The sequence below is a fragment of the Vigna umbellata genome, chromosome 10 (assembly GCF_029865625.1).
Source record: "Vigna umbellata cultivar VRB3 chromosome 10, Vumbellata_1.0, whole genome shotgun sequence".
Classification (NCBI taxonomy): Eukaryota; Viridiplantae; Streptophyta; class Magnoliopsida; order Fabales; family Fabaceae; genus Vigna; species Vigna umbellata.
This window is the reverse complement of record NC_142174.1, coordinates 3,221,304-3,240,969: the sequence shown is the minus strand read 5'-3', so window position 1 is coordinate 3,240,969 and position 19,666 is coordinate 3,221,304. Positions and strand designations below refer to the sequence as shown.

At 33.7% G+C, this 19,666-nt stretch overlaps 2 protein-coding genes and 1 pseudogene across 4 annotated transcripts; all 3 read left to right on the top strand.

Moving 5' to 3' along the window:
* On the top strand, positions 1 to 5,024 carry LOC124848089 (uncharacterized). 3 transcript variants are annotated; one of them, XR_015782713.1, is made up of 6 exons: positions 1 to 155; positions 1,138 to 1,538; positions 2,549 to 2,595; positions 2,698 to 3,673; positions 3,748 to 3,798; positions 4,534 to 5,024. XR_015782713.1 is itself a non-coding variant. In XM_047325708.2 (5 exons), the coding sequence occupies exons 2-4, from the start codon at positions 1,223 to 1,225 to the stop codon at positions 3,649 to 3,651; spliced, it is 1,317 nt and encodes a 438-aa protein (XP_047181664.1). In that variant the 5' UTR covers positions 1 to 155; positions 1,138 to 1,222; the 3' UTR covers positions 3,652 to 3,673; positions 4,534 to 5,024. The 3 variants fall into 3 exon arrangements, 2 of the variants coding, with proteins under 2 accessions (XP_047181664.1, XP_087957173.1); XM_047325708.2 differs by lacking the exon at positions 3,748 to 3,798; XM_088101047.1 differs by lacking the exon at positions 3,748 to 3,798 and having other exon boundaries at positions 9 to 155; positions 1,222 to 1,538.
* A 2,677-nt stretch (positions 5,025 to 7,701) lies between these two features.
* On the top strand, positions 7,702 to 9,831 carry LOC148191659 (uncharacterized). The gene is made up of 3 exons (XM_088100239.1): positions 7,702 to 7,711; positions 8,907 to 9,689; positions 9,797 to 9,831. Exons 1-3 carry the CDS (start codon positions 7,702 to 7,704, stop codon positions 9,829 to 9,831), a joined length of 828 nt encoding a protein of 275 aa, XP_087956365.1.
* A 6,470-nt stretch (positions 9,832 to 16,301) lies between these two features.
* On the top strand, positions 16,302 to 19,666 carry LOC124837760 (putative receptor-like protein kinase At4g39110 pseudogene; annotated as a pseudogene).

The following is a 19,666-nucleotide window of genomic DNA, read 5'->3' as shown; positions in this document are numbered from 1 at the left end:
CGGCGCCGCTCCCTTCCTATTCTTCTGCTCTTTCTCTTCGTTCTCTCCCTCTCCCTCTCTGAGAAACTCACTTTCTCTCTCTACAAACTCTGTCTCTCTCTCTTGAAATTTCATTTCAAAGAGATGCTTCTCTCTGCGCCCTTTTTCCCTTAAAGGTAACTTTCTCTCATATTCTCTCTCTATTCGAAAACATTAATTATTGTGAAATTAATATCTCATTATTAATTTATTTTTAATTAATGTATTAATTGGTGTTAGTTTTGAGTTTTGAGTGTATTTTTGTTTTTATAATGGTAATAACTTGTATTATTTATTTTTATTTTAATTACTTGCGTTAATGCAATATTGGTTGTTAGTGTTATGGGAATTTGGTGTGTTGAGTTTTGAGTGTGAATTCCGTATTTTTTGCATTGATTTCGGATCGTTCTGACTTTTTGAGTGTGTGAGAGTGAGTGTTGAGTTGTTTCTTTTTTATTTTTGGGGTGTTTGATTGGATCATATAAGGAACTCTTTTTTAATTGTGTTTAGTTGTTTCTCTTTGGTTCATCATGCTGTTTTGTGTTCTTGGGAGAGTTTTCTTTTTCAGCTGATACGAAGTTGGTAACACCAATAGTAAGGTGAGAGTGGAATGCTTCTGTTTTATTGAGTTTGTTGATGAAGTTAAGGTGGTACATAGACACACTTCTATGATATGGCTATGCTGAATGAACTCTTTTAAATGGTGTTCATTTCACGGTTTGATTTTGTTTCCTTTTGTGGTTGTTTTACAAGTTGGAGGGGATTTGACTTAAAATTTGGATGACAGTTTTGGGATGAGTTTCTATTTACAGATTTATATGATAAAGTTTGGCGGGTATAGGCTGGGGTTACACTGGAAAACTAATCTATTTCAGAAAAAAAAAAGTTATGAGATTTTTTTATCATTAAGTGAATATTTACTATTAATCTTTATCTTCTGTTATGATTTAATTTTTGGTCTGGATTTTCAATTTGGAAGAATATGTTTAACTGAAGCAAAAATGCTGGTTGAGTATGATTGTGAATTCCTTTTGTTTTCTTGTCTGATTTTCCATTCAACTGTCACATTATGGATCGTTACTATAGATTGATGGTCTGACATTTTATTATCTGTTATAGGGATAGAGTGTGTTCACCAGGCTGATGAGGGTGCCATTGGTGGTTTTGTTAATGTAAGAAGCTGTATACTGCTGTCTATTTCAGAATGGGTGCCGTTTGTTGTGTTGCTGCCAAAGACAAAACTTTACAAAGTGCATCACCCAGTGAAATCATACATCGGAATATTCGATATTCTCCAACATGGAACTTTCGGTGGGATCATCGAGGGCGTGTAGCTGGTGAAGATACTGCAGTAACTTGGTTTTCTAATGGTATTAGCAGGAATGATGGACTGGAGAATAAAAATGAACTCTCGTATGCATCGGACGATGGAAGCCCGTTGCAGAATTATCAAAGGAATAGATGCCAAAAAGCCGCAGTCTCGGAAGGAACTGCTAGGAACCTGATAAATTCACCTTCAGGTAGATTTAATCAAATCAACTCCCTGGCTTCAATCATAATTCATATACCAACTGGAGTTGGATTGTTTAGAATTGGAGTTTTATCAATCATTTCATTTTCTCTCCATTTACTATTTGATGAGATAAATAAGAAACCTATTAATTAGAACTAAAATATAATCATGCAAATCAAGAGTCTATGTGGAAGATGTGAAACTATTCATTGATGTACATCATGGTTGGAAACAGAGCGATGTATTCTTACTTATGTCTTTCTCATAAGCTATCAGACACAAGAAATATTGAAAATTAGCAGAAAACATGGTTAAAATTTTAATTCAACAAACAGAGCAGATTTTGCTTTTTATTCCGGCTAACACAATAGCAAGTCTGTAGATTAACCATTTCTGACACAATGGAGCTAAAAAAAAAGAAAATTATCAGTTTGGAGTAAGATTCTGCATAGCATATATTAATGTTTGTTATACCACAATTAATTTTCACAAACCAAAAAAAAGGAAATGAAGATGGTGTCGAAAAGCACCATTTCTATAAATGTAGGAATTATTTTGGGTTAGACATGGGGTGTTGGAATGTGGCGGTTTCTGAGAGTCTTTGTTGCAAGTTAGATCATCCTTTTTCTTTTTTCAGAGACAGGTGTTGCAGGTGATGATTAGAAGAACAACGTAAACTGAAATATAAATGAGAGCAATTTAGTTTCATGTCTTGCAATTAAATTGTTAGATTTTCTTAGACATTACATGTGGATTACTCTTCCTTGTTGGCCAAAAGGAAGCGTTGCATATGACCAAGGAAGAAAAGTGTATACTTATATCTTCGTTCAAATAGCTTATTGATTTATTTTCATTGACTGTTGATGTTTGATAATCTGGCATATATGTTTGTGTCAATTGTGCACACATGGTTAAGTAATAAATCTCTGTCCAGTTCATCACAGCCTTTTTGAAATAAAAATAAAATGAAAGTTGGTTGATTTGTAGATCTGACATGTTTGTATATGTTTATCCCAGATCAAACTATTTCAAGGAATGTCTCAATAAATGTGAGCAAGCAACAGGTGAGGTTGTAATTATGAAGGAATCTGCTGTTATTTTATGTTTTCATCATAGTTTTTATCTGATTTCTTGGATACATTTCGTACTTCTGCATTACTATGCAGGCAAAGGGGTTGGCAGAATCATCAACAATATCATGTCCGTATCCCACAAAACCTCTACATTCATTGCCTTCTACTTCTTCATCAATATCTCCTCAGCCATACGATAGTCACCCATTCCCATCCAGCTCAACCACTTCAAGGTGGCCTTGCCATTCCACAGGAGAGCAAGTATCTAATCAAGTTTCTGATAGCCAAACCTTGGGATATAAGACACCTAGCAACTCTTATGTATCTGAAGAGAGGCCAGTGTTGCCTTCGTTGAGCAATGAATCTGGTATGCACTCACATGGCGGGTCTTCAGGTAATTGGTCTAGGTCTGGCTTTTCTGAGCTAACTGGCAGTTCCTTCAAAGAAAGATGGTCATTTGATAGTGAGTCATTTGGTTTTAATTGTGAAAGGCTGGTTAGATCCAGTAGTCGGTTTTCAAATTCTCCAGTTGATTTCCAAACATGTGGTGTTTGCTCAAAACTTTTAACTGAGAAGTCTTCTTTGGGCACCCAAAAGATAATTGCTAGTAATGACCTTTCTGTAGTTTCTGTCCTTATCTGTGGGCATGTTTATCATGCTGAATGTTTGGAGTGTTTGACACCTGAAGTCAACAAGTATGATCCACTTTGTCCAGTTTGCACTTTTGGTGAGAAATATACTCTTAAGTTGTCTGAAAAAGTTCTGAAAGCTGAAATGGATTTGAAGGCTAAAAATAAGAAATCAAGAAACCGAATTGTGGACAGTGATATTGACGATAATTCTGTTGTGCATGAACACTTTAGAGAAAAATGGCGTCAAGCTAGCAAAGGTCTTCGAATTGATTCTAGTTCTAGTGGGAGAAGCTCTAATGGGAAACCTTTTCTTAAGAGACATTTCACATTTGGCTCAAGGAGTTCCAAACCCATGCTAGATAATCAGTCAAGCCGGAAAAAAGGCTTCTTTTGGGCAAAATCTAGCAGGGAATAAGCTGCTTTGGGCTTGTTGAAAGGTAAGTTCCATTTTCTTCATTGTTTTGCTCTCGAATTTATGACAATAAGAATCTTCTACTTTCCCCTGTTGTAGTCGGCAGGTTATTTCCTATGTTTTCAAATCCAGATCAAACCTGCGAATCAGGTTAGGTCATCACCAAGAAACTGCATGTTCATAAACTAGGAAAAAACAAATATGATGATGGTGAACCAGTTGAACCATTTAAACTGATTACACGGTTGAAGTACTACGCCTTTTTACCCTCCATTAGAGCTTTTAAAATTGCTTTGGTTTTTAATTTAAACATGTTTAAAACTCAGACTTTGACTATTTATTTGCCCAATGGAGGGAATATGGGAGTCTGTGATGCAATGAATGAACGGTTTAACTCGAATTTATATCTAGAAGTTTTTCCCTTTCCACCCTTTATATTTTATCTGTGTTTGCATTCAATGAGAAATTTACCTTTCTTTTTAGTTATTTGATGTGCCACTAGCATGTGTTAGACTCATTTTAGTTTCATTTTCGTTATGTTAGAACAAATTTTAAATATTCTTGTCCGTGACTTTATTTATTTATATAAAAATCTTTGTGAAATTTCCCTGATTTTGTTTAAATGTATATGACATTTTTTTGTCTATGACAAAACCCAGGTTCAACCTACTTGAAACATAAAATCTTTGACATCTCTCTTTGCTTGTTATATTACGTATTTAGTTTTTGAAAACACTGCCTGGGCGTATCCAGATTTCACTGGGTTTGATTCCTTGGTATCATGCACCAGAATTTGACTTCCAAGTTAAATTTTTTGAAAAATTAAGCTCCAGAAATCTCAGCTGTTATTTTGAACGTAATTTTTCGTTTATTTCTCCTAAGCAGGTTCCGTTGTTGAACTTCTACACAGCCTCAGATAAAATGTCCGAGGAAATGGCAAGATGACATTCATCAAGCTTTGATTTATGATCTGTATACACTAATACATGATTTCTAAAGGTTTAGAAGCTGGAATTTCTCTGTAAAGAAGAAATATGAAACTGAAAAGATACATATAGGAAGACAAAGATAGTGTTTAGAAATCAATGGTTTTGCTATTTTGTACAGATTGATTAGATTATTGCATATGGATATAATTCATTCTCGGAAGATGTTCTGTTGTCCCTTGTTCTGATGATATGTAATGCAATATAAATGCCATAGGCCATTGGCAGATTCTGGTGCTGAGCTATGGTCTTCAAAGATTGTTAGGCAATAACAATTAGTTTGTATGACACAAATTCATTGTTAAATTGTGATATTTGAAGAACACTTAATCACTTCAAACATTTTATTTACCATATTTTGGTATCTATTATAGATATGCTTTCCTGTTCTTTCTTTTTTTCTCTGTAATGTTCTGTTTGGTTGCTTGATAACAATTAGTCAGGTGGTCTTACTGCTTTATTTTTTCTTCCCACATAATAATGGAAGAAATAGGGAGAAAAAGTTGACTGAGAAATTAAGTGTCAAAAGTACCAATCAATTATCATGAGGTCATTTCACAAACAATTAGTATGTCATATGTTGATTTTTCTTTCATTTCGAAGAGGAATTCATATTTCATATTTGAACTCAAACTATTTGGAGTATTTTTTTCATTTCATTGTTTTATATGGTCATATGTTACTGATCTCTTATTTGAATGTGCTAACAGATTGAATGCCTTCTGGTCATAATTATGTTCCTTGTATTAATACTATGGAAAATATAAGCATGTTTATATTTTTATGGTTTCAGCTCATCCTTTTAAGCATGTTTACAAACACACTATAAGTCAATTTATATTCTTTTTTAATATTTTTTTTTCTCTTTTCATTCTTTTAAACCAAATTGCCAATTTAGTTGAGATTATAACTTATACAGTGAAATATGACCTTCTATATTTTTTTCTATAAAATTTATTTTATTTTTTCAAATTAAGTGATTCAAACTTCTCGATTTTCTACGATTCTCACTTTCATAATTTCTTTTACTTTTCTCATTGCTTTTTATTATTAAACGGAATCAAATCATGCTTAAAAACATGATTTTATTTATTTTTAATGTTATAGTAAGGTTGTGTTTATAGTATGACTTTTTAAAATTATTTTAGATTTAGATTGAGGATAATTGAAATAATTTTTTAAAAAATAAATTCGAAGTGTAAAAGGAATTAAAACAAATTTTGGTCAACTTATAATGTATGACATTAACTTTCAATATGTCCAATTATAATGATTATGACAGTCACTTTGACATGGATAATTTTCTTTTTCTTTTTACTTATTTGAACTTGATTCTTCCACTTTTTATGAATACTAATAATTAAGTTTTTTTAGCTAATTTAGAAATATGTACTTTAGAGATATTTTCTGACACATTTTTTTAAAATTTCAAAATAATATTTTAGAAATATAGTGATGGAACCTATAGGTGCTATCTTCGCATACTTTGTATCGGAACAAACTTATTATTTTTCTTAGTGAAAAAAAAGGGTGTTAAGAACCTTAGGTCAAATCAATGGTGTTTGTTGTTAAAATGGTTTATACTTTTTTCCTTTGCAATGATGTTGGAAACAATATTAATTAATAATTAACCTTATGCAAACATGGTTGCACGCACCATGTTTCATGTTACTTGTTGACTCCACGTTGAATCACATCACCAAAAACTCTTAAAAATCCAAAAAATAATGGTACTCGTGACTCAGAAGACTTGCGTGCACGTTTCAATTAGTGGTTTTTGTTACTAATCTTGATTAACTTCCACTATTATGCCCTCATTAATAGTGACTTCACATTACTTGAAGAAGACGTTTATTAATTAATCATATCTAATACCAATTATTGGGTGACAAAAAAAGTCTTATGTTTAATCACACCAAGGTGATACGTGGTATATCTTACGTATACAATTTTAAGTCTTATTTGTTATGACTTGTCAACGTCTAATTTGATCCGGATAAATAAAATTCATCAAAAAAATAAATTAAAAAAAAAACAAAAGAATAAAAGAAATATTATTTGTTTTACTATTTGCATCTCCAAATTAAATTTTTATTTCTTAATTCAATGGCCCAAAATAATCTCACACTTTTTTACTTCCTCATCACCCAATTTCCCTTATCACACCCCACTCTCCACATCACCATCCACATCACTCTCCATATCACATTCCACATCATCTACCTTTTTCATTTACTTTTTCCACCTCATTTTCTTATTAATTTTTATATACCAACTTTTCTAATTATTCCACTTACATTTTTTAATTATATCTTCTTCATCAACATTATTTCACCTACTTTCTTCATCCATTTTTTATATTATTTCTTTCACTTATTTTGCACATTAACTTTTACTATTTACTATATTTTATTTCACCTACTTTTTATATTATTTCTTTAACTTAATTTTATTTCACCTAATCTCTCCAGTCACTTTTTATATTATTTCTTTAACTTAATTTTATTTCACCTAATCTCTCCACCAACTTTTTATATTATTTCTTTCACTTATTTTCCATATTAACTTTTACTATTTTCTATATTTTATTTCACCTACTTTCTCCAGCAACTTTTTTATATTATTTCTTTCACTTATTTTCCACATTAACTTTTACTATTTCCTTTTTATTTCACCTACTTTCTACACTAACTTCTTATATTATTTTTTCACTTATTTTCCACGTTAAATTTTACTATTTACTGTTAGCCTTATACAGAAAAGAGGTTACATTTTAAGAATATATCATATCCCATTTATTTTATTTCCTTTTCAGTTAATATTTTAAAAGCAGTTAATATTCTGAAAGTTATCCATTTTAAATAAAAAATCATTTTCAAACGTGTGGGTGTGCCATGATTCCCACAACAATCTCTTCTAACGTTATAAAAATACTCTATGATGGTTTTTTGGAGCACTACATAAAATTTCATATCAGGTCACTGAGCCTACTCTTTACTTCATATACATCACCATCGTGTTTTAAGAGCAAGGGTTCAAAAACCAGAATTTAAGCAAGCATACAACAATGGCTGGAGGTTGGTATTTCTGCTTTCGCTTTCTTTCTTATAAATCTGAATATGATTAAATGTGCTTGTTTGAGATATTTAGATTTATCGAATCTTTAGTATGAATTGTTTATATTTGGTATCAGAGCTGTTTATCCTCTGCCTTGTCCGGTTCACTCCTCTGCGTATTGTGTTTTTAGTTTTATCAATTGTTTTGAAACTGAATCGAAAGAAGAAAGTTTTCTATGAAATTTTGGTGCTAAAACCCTCACATATTATTGGGTTCGTGTTTGAATACGCCTTGTTGGAACCATGCTGGAGGTTGAAGATGATCAAAACGACATTTGTTTTTGCGTTTCATTTTGGGCATCTTTCAAAAAAAAAGATATATTCAGTTTTTATTTTTCTTCTTTATCTACTGTACACATACGCGCACTAGAGATTGAAAGGTACGCTGCTTCTAGTTTTAATTAATACAACCCAGAGTTGTCTTTTCATTCTGCGCACACTTATTGCTTTTCATACATATACATAAATATATATTATTTATTGTTTATGTTTTATATTGGATGCTTTTTTCCTGTTGCTGTTATATGCGTATAATATATATATATATATATATATATATATATATATATATATATATATATATATATATATATATATATGGTGTTATGGAGGCACTGGTATACACCCAATTAGGATTAAAGTGCACGTGGACATTATACTAATATTTAATGTTAGTATAATAATTTTTTGAATATTATATATTTATAATATGACTCTATATTTTATTTTGATTAAATATAAAACCTATAGAGAATTTAATGTTTAGTGATAAATATAATTTTTAATAATTAGAGAGTAGCCACAGTATCTTTAATTAACTAAATTATATTATAAATATCACTTTATTGAAACATTAATTGTAATTAATTATATATAATGTGATGAAATATACTCGCAGGATTTTCCTTACATTTGTATGATTAATTAGGATAAAATATTTATTATAATTCTTAATTTTTCCACAGGAATTAGGAATGTGATATAATTTAATAGTTTTATCATAAGGTTAAATGAGTCTAATTGAGTAAGACTTTAGCCCACAGGCAAGTTTTATGTTAATAGACTCATTGGTAAAGACATGTTTTGCATTGGTAAAACATGACATTTATTTTAGTCTCAAATTATGATAATGAACATGAATATTTTGAATTTGCAGTTTCTCAATCTGTGAATATTTCTGATATCAAGTGTGGTATTCCCGAGTTGAAAGGAGATAATTATAAGATTTGGAAGGAGAGAGTTCTTCTTCATTTAGGCTTGATGGACATAGACTACGCTATTAGAAAACCTGAACCACCGGGTATTACTGAGACTAGCACTCCAGATGCCATTGAACTTTATGAAAAATGGGAGAGGTTAAATCGTCTCTCCGTAACATTCATAAACACCAACATTTCCGTTGGAATCCGGGGTTCGGTTGATCGGTATGAGAATGTCAAGGATTTACTGAGGGCTATTGATGAGAAGTTTACGACATCTGATAAATCTCTTGCCAGCACTCTTATAATGCAGTTTTCATCCTTAAAGCTCACTGGAATTAAGGGAGTGCGTGATCATATCATGCGCATAAGGGACATTGTGGCTCAACTAAAAGCTTTGGAAGTTACCATGTCTGATTCTTTCCTAGTGCACTATATTTTGTGCACTTTGCCTCACCATTACGCTCCCTTTAAAATCTCTTACAACACACATAAGGACAAGTGGTCGATTAATGAATTATTGACCATGTGTGTTCAAGAAGAAGAAAGGCTATTGATTGAAGAAGGGGAGAAGGTGAACTTGACCACTTCATTTAAGAATAAGAAGAACCAAGTTAATAAGAAGGGAAAGATTCCCGCTCAGCCAGTTATTAAGAAGGAGTCCAGATGTTTCTTTTGTAAAAAGAAGGGACACATGAAGAAGGAATGTCAAAAGTTTAAGCATTGGCTTGAAAAGAAAGGTAATTTGTTTGCTTTTGTCTGTTATGAATCTAATTTGACTAGTTTTAATCATAACACATGGTAGATTGATTCTGGTTCTACAATCCATTTTTCTAATACCTTGCAGGGTATGGAAAACCTAAGGAAATCGATGGGAAGTGAGAAACACATCTATTCAGCAAGCAAGATGAGTTCACATGTTGAAGCCATTGGGACGTGCAATTTAGTTTTAAGCAGTGGTTTTGTTTTATGTTTAGAAAAGACCTTTTATGTTCCTAGTTTTAGCAAGAACTTGATTTCTATTTCACAACTTGCACCTTTGGGTTTTTCCTTTAATTTTATGGATTCTGGTTTTACTTTATTGAATAAATCCAAAGTTATTGGCTTTGGGGAATTATGCGATGGTCTTTACTTTATTAAATTGCAAAACAACGCTGCTTATAATTCTATGCATGTTTTCGCTGGGTTAAAAAGATGTGTTATGAATGAGGATTCTTCTGTTTTATGGCACCGTAGATTGGGACATATCTCTATTGAGAGAATTAAGCAATTAGTAAATGAAGGAGTACTTAGTACTTTGGATTTTACTGATTTTGAGACTTGCGTGGATTGCATTAAGGGTAAGCAAACTAACAAGTCCAAAAGAGGTGCTAAGAGGAGTTCAAGTTTACTAGAAATTATTCATACAGATATTTGTTGTCCGGATATGGACGCAAGTAGTCCAAAATACTTTATCACCTTTATAGATGATTACTCACGATACATGTATCTGTACTTACTTCGTTCTAAGGATGAAGCCTTAGATGCCTTTAAAGTTTTTAAGGTTGAAGTAGAGTTACAATGTGAAAAGAAAATTAAGATTGTGAGATCAGATAGAGGTGGAGAGTACTACGGTAGATACACAGAGAATGGACAAGCACCTGGTCTGTTTGTTAGATTTCTTCAAGAACATGGGATTGTTGCCCAATATACCATGCTTGGCTCTCCAGATCAGAATAGTGTAGCAGAAAGAAGAAATCGAACCTTGATGGATATGGTGAGAAGTATGAGGAGTAATTCAAAACTTCCTCAGTTCTTGTGGACTGAAGCACTTAAGACGGTTGTGTATATAGTAAATCGGGTCCCAACTAAGGCTGTTTTAAAAACACCTTTTGAGTTATTCAAAGGTTGGAAACCTAGTTTACGACATGTATGCGTTTGGGGATGTCCGTCTGAAGTGAGAATTTATAATCCACAAGAGAAGAAACTAGACCCAAGGACTATTAGTGGGTATTTCATTGGATATGCTGAAAAGTCCAAAGGTTATAGATTCTATTGTCCAACTCATAACACTAAGATTGTGGAATCAAGAAATGCAAAGTTTCTTGAAAATGATTTGATTAGTGGGAGTGATTTAAATCAAGACGTTGATCTTGAAAAAGATCACTATGAAGCTCAAACCTCTCAATGAAATGAAAGATTGGTAGTCATTCACGCTCCTCCAGTTCAAAAGCAAATTAGACAACCAATAATTGAAGTTCCACAAATTGCTGAGAATGATAATGTAGATCAAATTGTTGATGAGGAGCAACAAGTAAATGTTGAACAACCAGTTGAACAACAAGCTTCTCATCAAGATGTTGACACGACATTAAGAAGATCTACTAGAATCAGAAGACCAGCAGTTTCTAGTGATTATGAAGTGTATTTACAAGAATCGGATTACAACATTGAAACCGAAAATGATCCTGAAACGTTTTCACAAGCCATGAGTTCTAAAAAATCAAACCTATGGTATGATGCCATGAAAGACGAGATGGATTCTATGGCATCCAACAAAGTCTGGGATCTCGTTCAGTTGCCTGATGGTGTAAAATCCATTGGATGTAGATGGGTCTTTAAAACCAAGAAAGACTCAAAAGGAAACATTGAGAGACATAAGGCAAGACTTGTTGCCAAAGGATTCACTCAAAGAGAAGGAATTGACTACACAGAGACCTTTTCTCCTGTATCTAAGAAAGATTCCTTCCGAGTAATTATGGCATTAGTAGCTCATTTTGATTTTGAGTTACATCAAATGGATGTGAAAACAGCATTCCTTAATGATGATCTAGTCTTTTGTAAATCGTTCAGTCGGGGTTTGCTGAGGTAGTCCAGTTTTAGTTTTCTTGTTCTTTCTGTAAGGCCGTTCGGTCATAAACATACTCCTTTTTAATGTAAGACTGATCTGTAATATTATTTAATGTGATTATTCTATTATATAGTTTTATACTGTATTTTTAAGATGTTACATAATTGTTGTGTAATTTCTTTTAAATATGTAGTTTGAGGATAAAGGGTTTGAGGATAACAGATTTGAAGATACCATATTTGAGGATGAAGGGCATGTAAAGAAGAAGGATAGAACAAAAGAGAAGTTTGTATCAGAAAAAGGTGAAGGGGAAAAACATCACTAAAAGAAAAGTTATTAGAAGAAGAAAAGGAAGAAGAGAAGAAAGAGCGTTCGGACATGAAAACATTACCAGAAGAGAAAGAAGAAGAGAAAAACTTGTAGAATTAGTAATGGTAACATTGATGAACACATAAGCACAATAAAAGGGATAATAGAAATTATCAAAGAAAGATTGCCAGGTCAGGGCAACCACTAAGCTTCACCAATCACTATATATATTCATCAACTTATTAAGCTTTTTTAATGTTTAGAATGTATGTTTCTGATTGAGTTTTGCTTCACATAAGCTCATATATATATTAATAAGAGAAAAATATGTTATTTCTCACAAACATCTTTTAATATCATCTTTGTACACAGACCTTTAATAATTTCTTTTAGATATTCAAAGATATCGAACTTGAACTTGAATTTGTGTTGATTTTATTTAAAATTGTTTATTTAAATAAAATATTTCAGTTATGATTAAGTATAAAGAAAATTTAAATATTAAATGATTATTAAAAACTTAGAAAATATTAAAATTTATTATTTTTTATAATTAATCTTTGTCGATGTTATTTTAATTAATATTTACAATTTTTCTTTTATTTACGTTGATGGATGTAAATTTTAACTGATCTTTAGCACATTTTGTCATTAGCTATAATTAAGATTGTTTTTATGATGTTGATATTACATATATTTTTTGTCAATTTTCTTATAAATGGGGAGATTTTTTCCATTGATCTCGATAAGAAAAGTAATCTAAATTAATGTTGGCTAAAAAAATTATTTAAAATTAAAAAAAAATAATACATTATTAACAAAAAGTTAACCATAAAAGACATTAAGTGAAAACAATTTGATTCACATCTATAAAGAAAATATCTCTCTTATAGTACTCGACCAAACTTTAATTAATATTAACAATAAATTATAGTAGTTTAAAATTTTATTTTAACAACTTAAATAATAAAATAATTCTTACTAATGTCAACGACAACAAAAATAGATTCAACCTTGCGGCGATTTGACAATGTCTTGGTTTTAGTTAAGTTAATGATATTTTAGGTTTAAACCCTTCGTTGGTCCTTAAGTTTGTATGAAAATCTCAGTTGGGTCCTCAAGTTTTTTTCTGTCTCAATTGGGTCATATTTTTTGTAAAAGTGAGCACATTTTGCCATAACCGTTAAGTGTTGTGAAACGGCGTTAAAATGGTGTGAGCTGGAGCACAGAGAATGTGGTGATGTGTTTAGGGTTTCTTACGTGGACTGTTTTGTTTAAAATAATAGTGGTGATGTGGCATAACCCTTTGGCTCTCCTCTGTTCATCCTCAGCAGAAGTTGTGTCATTGTCACAGTTATCAAAATCAAAACTTCTCTTAGAGCCCGAGTACTTCCTACAAGAGCTACTTCTGCTGAGCCTCCCACACTGGATCAGAATTGCATCCACCTCCTCTTTAGTGCAGCTTGAAGTCCTCACTCCCACACCAATGTTCGGAGTGGAAGGCGCAATCTTGATATTAGCGATAGATTCTTCATTGGTGGAAGCCCCATCACCTTTTTGTGGTGCTGGTGACTGAGCAATGAAAGGTAGGGATTTGGAGGCTGTTGTTCTTTCCCTGTCATCGTGGCTCTTCCTGTGTTTGATGATGAATACCTCTTTCCTGACTTCACCTTCATGTTGTGGTGGTGATTCTGGGTCTTGTTTCTCTTGCAGTGTGTTCTTCTTGAGAAAGAAAAGGGAAAAAAATTCAAATTTTGGGTTTAGGGTTTATACTGTTAGTATTAGCTTTAACAACAGGGGAGAAAGAAAAGGGAAAAAAAATCAAATTTTGGGTGACCCAGATGACCGATATAGTAGCCTTGTTGATATGATAAACAATATTTGGGTTTAATTTATGCGTTATATGTTGTGAGGTTCTGGGTTTTGTAAAGTATGAATTTGTACTATTAAAGTTACAGTTATTTTTATTTCTCATGTATTTTGTCAACGGCTTTAGCAAAATTGTCTGGGTTCTCACTTGTAATTTGGAATTTGTAGTCTGACCAGCTGGAAACCCGTTTGAAAGCTATGAACTTGGTTGGCGATATAATTTCTGTTCCTGGATCTTCCATTTCTGAAGCATTTCAGCCCATATTTTCAGAATTTTTGAAGAGGTTGACTGATAGAGTTGTTGATGTCCGCTTGTCTGTCCTTCAATTTGTTAACTTTTTTCTGAAATAACTAAATAATTTGCAAAAAAAATTGGATCTTGGGTGCAGATGCCAGATGGGTATCTCCAAGGTAACATGTTGTGTTTGTCTTTCTCTCTCTCAGGATTCAAATTCGCATGATAACGGCTAAATTTGTTTGACTAAAGAAACACTGTAAAGGGTTATGCCACGTTACCACTGTTATTTTAAACAAAACAGTCCACGTAAGAAACCCTAAACATATCACCACATTCTCTGTGCTCCAGCTCACACCATTTTAACGCCGTTTCACAACACTTAACGGTTATGGCAAAATGTGCTCACTTTTACAAAAATTATGACCCAATTGAGACAGAAAAAAACTTGAGGACCCAACTGAGATTTTCATACAAACTTGAGGACCAACGAAGGGTTTAAACCGATATTTTAAATCAAAATCAAACTTTAAGAAAATATGAAGGGTAATGAATTGATAATACAAAAAATTTCAAATTATTATTTTTTTAGTGAAATTTCAAATTTATTAATTTTAAATTATCAAGTTATTTTAATAAAATTCTAAAATTTTAGTTTATTTTCAAATTCATTATCCAGAAAATATATTTTATTATAAAATGTAAAAACATAATTATTCTGTTATAGTTTTTTATTCAACATACAGTAGAGTAGAGAGATAATTTGTCATAAAAACCTAAAAAATTTATTTTATTAAAATTTTATTCAGCACACACTAACACGAAAAAAAAAACGTGTATGACGTGATAGTAAAATGTTTTAATTTTAATGTATTTCAATTGAAAACTTTATACAATCAGAAATTGAGATTGTTACTATTTTTAGTTGATTTAAAAGTTAATAATATATATTATCAACAACAAAAAGGGGGGAAAATCTAGAACAAAACATCCAAAATTATTTTTCTCTTTGTTTTTACTTCGTGTAATTTGTTCTACAAATATATTAAATAGTTTTAGCCATAATATAAAAAAATGTATATGGATTTGGAGTGTAGTACTTTTTAAAATCAAAGGTATGACAAAATTACGATATATATATATATATATAATTGTAGGTGTATGATTTAAAAATAAATATTAAATAACTTAACCATCTAATTATATATGAGTTGTACATTCTAATAATTTATCTCAAACTTTTTAAATTGAGAGAGCTTTCTTCGGAATATAATTGCTGTGGTTTTTAGAAGTGCTTATTTTAGTGTTCTTGAATGTTAAAAAATGATCAAAAATTTAAAAAAAAAAAATCTCACACAAGTTGACTTTGTTTAATGTTTATAATTTTAGTCAAAGCTCTTTTCGTGGTCAAGAACACAATTCATTCATTTACATGCATGCTTGACATGTTCTCTACGTGCACTCACATAGTGTATGGTTTATTCATGAAAGAAAAAAAAAATTATATATATATACACTAAATATTAATCAAATACATAATAAATAAACTATACTTTACTTAAAAAAGTATGTACTTCTTTTTTACAATCTTGGTTATTTTAAAATGTCTAAATTATTTGAAATTTAATATAAAATTATAAAAACAATATCAAATTTCTAAGTCATATATATATATATATATATATATATTAAACAATTTTTACACATACTTTTTATTTATCATTTTATTTTTTAAATTTTTTTCTTTACAAATACGAAAGTTTAATTATTAAAATATGTCTAAAATGTGAGTTGGTAACTGTTAAAATAATGAATGTGAATGATAGAAAGAAAAAACATTTTCCTAAAATGTAAATCAAATTGTTAAAACACAACCGTGATGATCAACGAATTAACTTTTTATAAGCATGTATACAGGGTGTTGGTCGGTTTAACTTAGCCGAGCAGAGACAGTAAAAACAGGGTTTGGTTATGTTATTGTTACTGTTACTGCAGTTGCTGATATACTGCTATGGCAAATGAGAGCAGAGAATCTACGGCATTCAGAATCCGAGAATGCTGAAAAAATTGAGTGAGTTTGACATGTTCAAAGAAACAAAAATAGAAGATTCTAAAGATAGGAAAGAGAAACATGCAATGCACCAGAATAGAGAAAAGCAGAATGCAGGCTCCACATTGTTTGGCTAATTATTGGGAGCAGAGGTGATCCCTTCGTTTTGTTTCGTGCAAAGATTGAAACCGTTAGAGAGAGGAAAATCCCTTATAGGGAATCGAGAAGACCCCATTTCAGGCTTCTTTATTGTTGTTATTGTTCATTCTAAATTGAAAAAAATCCTCATCCTCATCCTCAACCCCAGGAGGTATGGGGAAGATAGAAAAAACAATAATGGCTTTCATACAACCTTTTCTATCACCCTTCAGCTCATCATCTCTGATGGCTACCCTCCTGGTCCTCATCACCCTTCTCTTTTCCTTTTCCTCTCCTTCGTTGGCCTTGTCTCCCTCAGAAATCTTCCAACCAAAAGACAATTTCTTGATCGATTGTGGAGCAGACAGTGTTTCCACCCTCCCTGATGGACGACATTTCAAAACAGACCCTCAAGCTACTTCTTTCTTGAAAGCCAATGATGAGTACAAAGTCAATGCAGAAGATGCAAATTTTTCTTCACCTATATACAAGAGTGCAAGGATCTTCATCCAGGAAGCTATATACTCCTTCCATTTGGTCCAGCCAGGTTTTCACTGGGTTCGCCTTCATTTCTACCCCGTCAAGAACAGTGTCTTTGATCTCCAGAAGGCCACTTTCTCTGTCTACACCGATACCTACGTGCTTCTCCACAGTTTCAATGTCAACAACACTGACAAGCCAATCCTCAAGGAGTACCTCATCAATGCAACTGAGCCTCAGTTCTCCATTTCCTTCATCCCCTTGAAGAACTCAGCCGCATTCATCAATGCCATTGAGGTTGTTTCCGCTCCTGATGAACTTATCTTCGACACCGCCACCAGCCTTTTCCCTGTTGAGGAGTTCTCCGGCATCACATCCTATGGCTTGCAGCCTGTTTTCAGGGTCAACAATGGAGGGCCTCTCATCACCTCATCGAATGATACCCTTGGGAGGACTTGGGATCCTGATGAGAGTTTCCTCACAAACAAGAACTTGGCCAAGAGTGTCTCGGTGGCTACCAATGTGGTTAAATTCCCCCAACACAATCCTGCAATCTCCTCTCTGACAGCTCCACAAACTGTGTATGCTTCTGCCACTGAGATGGCTGATGCTGGTGTTAACCAGCCAAATTTCAACGTCTCGTGGAAATTTGATGTGGACACTTCTTTTAGCTACCTTGTTAGGCTTCACTTCTGTGATATTGTTAGCAAAGGGCTCAATCAACTCTACTTTAATGTGTATGTTAATGGGAAAATGGCAATCTCTAACTTTGATTTGTCAGCCACCACGGGTGCCTTGTCAACCCCATATTACAAGGACATTGTGGTGAATGCAACATTGATGACCGAGGGACTATCAATTCAGGTTGGTCCAACCTCTGGTGGTAGTGCAAGTGCCAATGCCCTTGTGAACGGCATAGAGGTCATGAAGATGAGCAACACTGTGAACAGTTTGGATGGAGAATTTGGGGTTGATGGAAGAAGTGTTAGTGGTTCTAGCCGCGGCACGGTGGCTGCAGTTGGATTTGCCATGATGTTTGGAGCCTTCGTCGGGCTCGGAGCTATGGTGATCAAGTGGCACAAGAGGCCTCAAGACTGGCAGAAGAGGAACAGCTTCTCTTCATGGTTGCTGCCTCTGCATGCTGGTGACACAAGCTTCATGAGCAGCAAGAACTCTATGGGAAAGAGCAACTTTTTCTCCTCATCAATGGGACTAGGCCGGTACTTCTCCTTCGCTGAACTTCAGGAAGCAACCAAGAACTTTGACTCAAAGAACATCATTGGTGTTGGTGGATTTGGCAATGTGTATTTGGGTGTGATAGATGAGGGGACTCAAGTGGCAGTCAAGAGAGGAAACCCTCAATCAGAGCAAGGCATCAACGAATTCCAGACAGAAATCCAAATGTTGTCGAAGCTCAGGCACAGGCACTTGGTGTCCTTGATTGGATACTGTGATGAGAATGATGAGATGATCCTGGTTTATGAGTACATGCCCAATGGACACTTCAGAGACCATCTTTATGGAAAGAACATGCCTCCTCTCTCATGGAAGCAAAGGCTAGAGATCTGCATCGGTTCAGCTCGTGGCCTTCACTACCTTCACACAGGCACAGCTCAAGGCATCATTCACCGTGATGTCAAGACCACCAACATCTTGCTTGATGAGAATTTGACAGCCAAGGTTTCTGATTTTGGACTTTCCAAGGATGCACCAATGGGGCAGGGACATGTTAGCACTGCAGTGAAGGGTAGCTTTGGTTATCTTGACCCTGAGTACTTCAGAAGACAGCAACTCACAGAAAAATCTGATGTCTACTCCTTTGGGGTGGTTCTGCTTGAGGCACTGTGTGCAAGGCCAGCCATCAACCCTCAGTTGCCCCGTGAACAAGTAAACTTGGCCGATTGGGCGATGCAGTGGAAGAGAAAGGGCTTGCTTGACAAGATCATAGACCCTCAACTGATTGGATCAATCAATCCTGAATCTATGAAGAAGTTTGCTGAGGCTGCTGAGAAGTGTTTGGCTGATCATGGAGTGGATAGGCCTTCAATGGGAGATGTTTTGTGGAACTTGGAGTATGCTTTGCAGCTTCAAGAGGCATTCACACAAGGAAAGCCTGAGGAGGCTCCTACTTCACCTCTCCCACAAGCACCTGCCACTCCTACTGATGACACTCCGACCCAGCCGCCGGCGCCAGCAGCACCAGCAGCACCGGCGGCGGCAGTGCCACGTGCAGAAGTGAATAATGCTACACCAGAAGTGCATTCTATTGATGACCATTCTGGAACTGCAATGTTTGCTCAGTTTAACAATCTCAATGGCAGGTGAAAGGCTAATTTTTTCATGAATGGAACCTCCAACTGGACTGCCACTCATCTCTAGGAGACGTTATAGTAACTTCGTGAAGACTTGGACCAAAAAATTCCTGTGTAATTGTGTGTTGTTTCTCGAGTAGGTTCTCTTGTCCTCTTGTATTGTGTGTGGGGTATTATTTTGCATGACAGCAAAAGAGTGTATCAGATGTGTAATGTGATTAACTTGTTGGCTTGTGAGAACACATGCATTCTGCAGTACCATTAATCATGTATGGTATTATATAAATGAATTGTTGTATATTGATATGTAACTTGTAGGGGAGGTAATTGTAGAAGCATGTTCAAAGAAACTGGCTACTGCGGGTAGTGAAGTTGACTTGAAATTTTTGTGTAATGGACCAATTTTCCAGGAGAGTTTCTGAGTCATTTTACAAAAATTTCTCATTTGGCCATATCAGATTTTATTACGATATATATGTTCCCTTTTAAAGGTA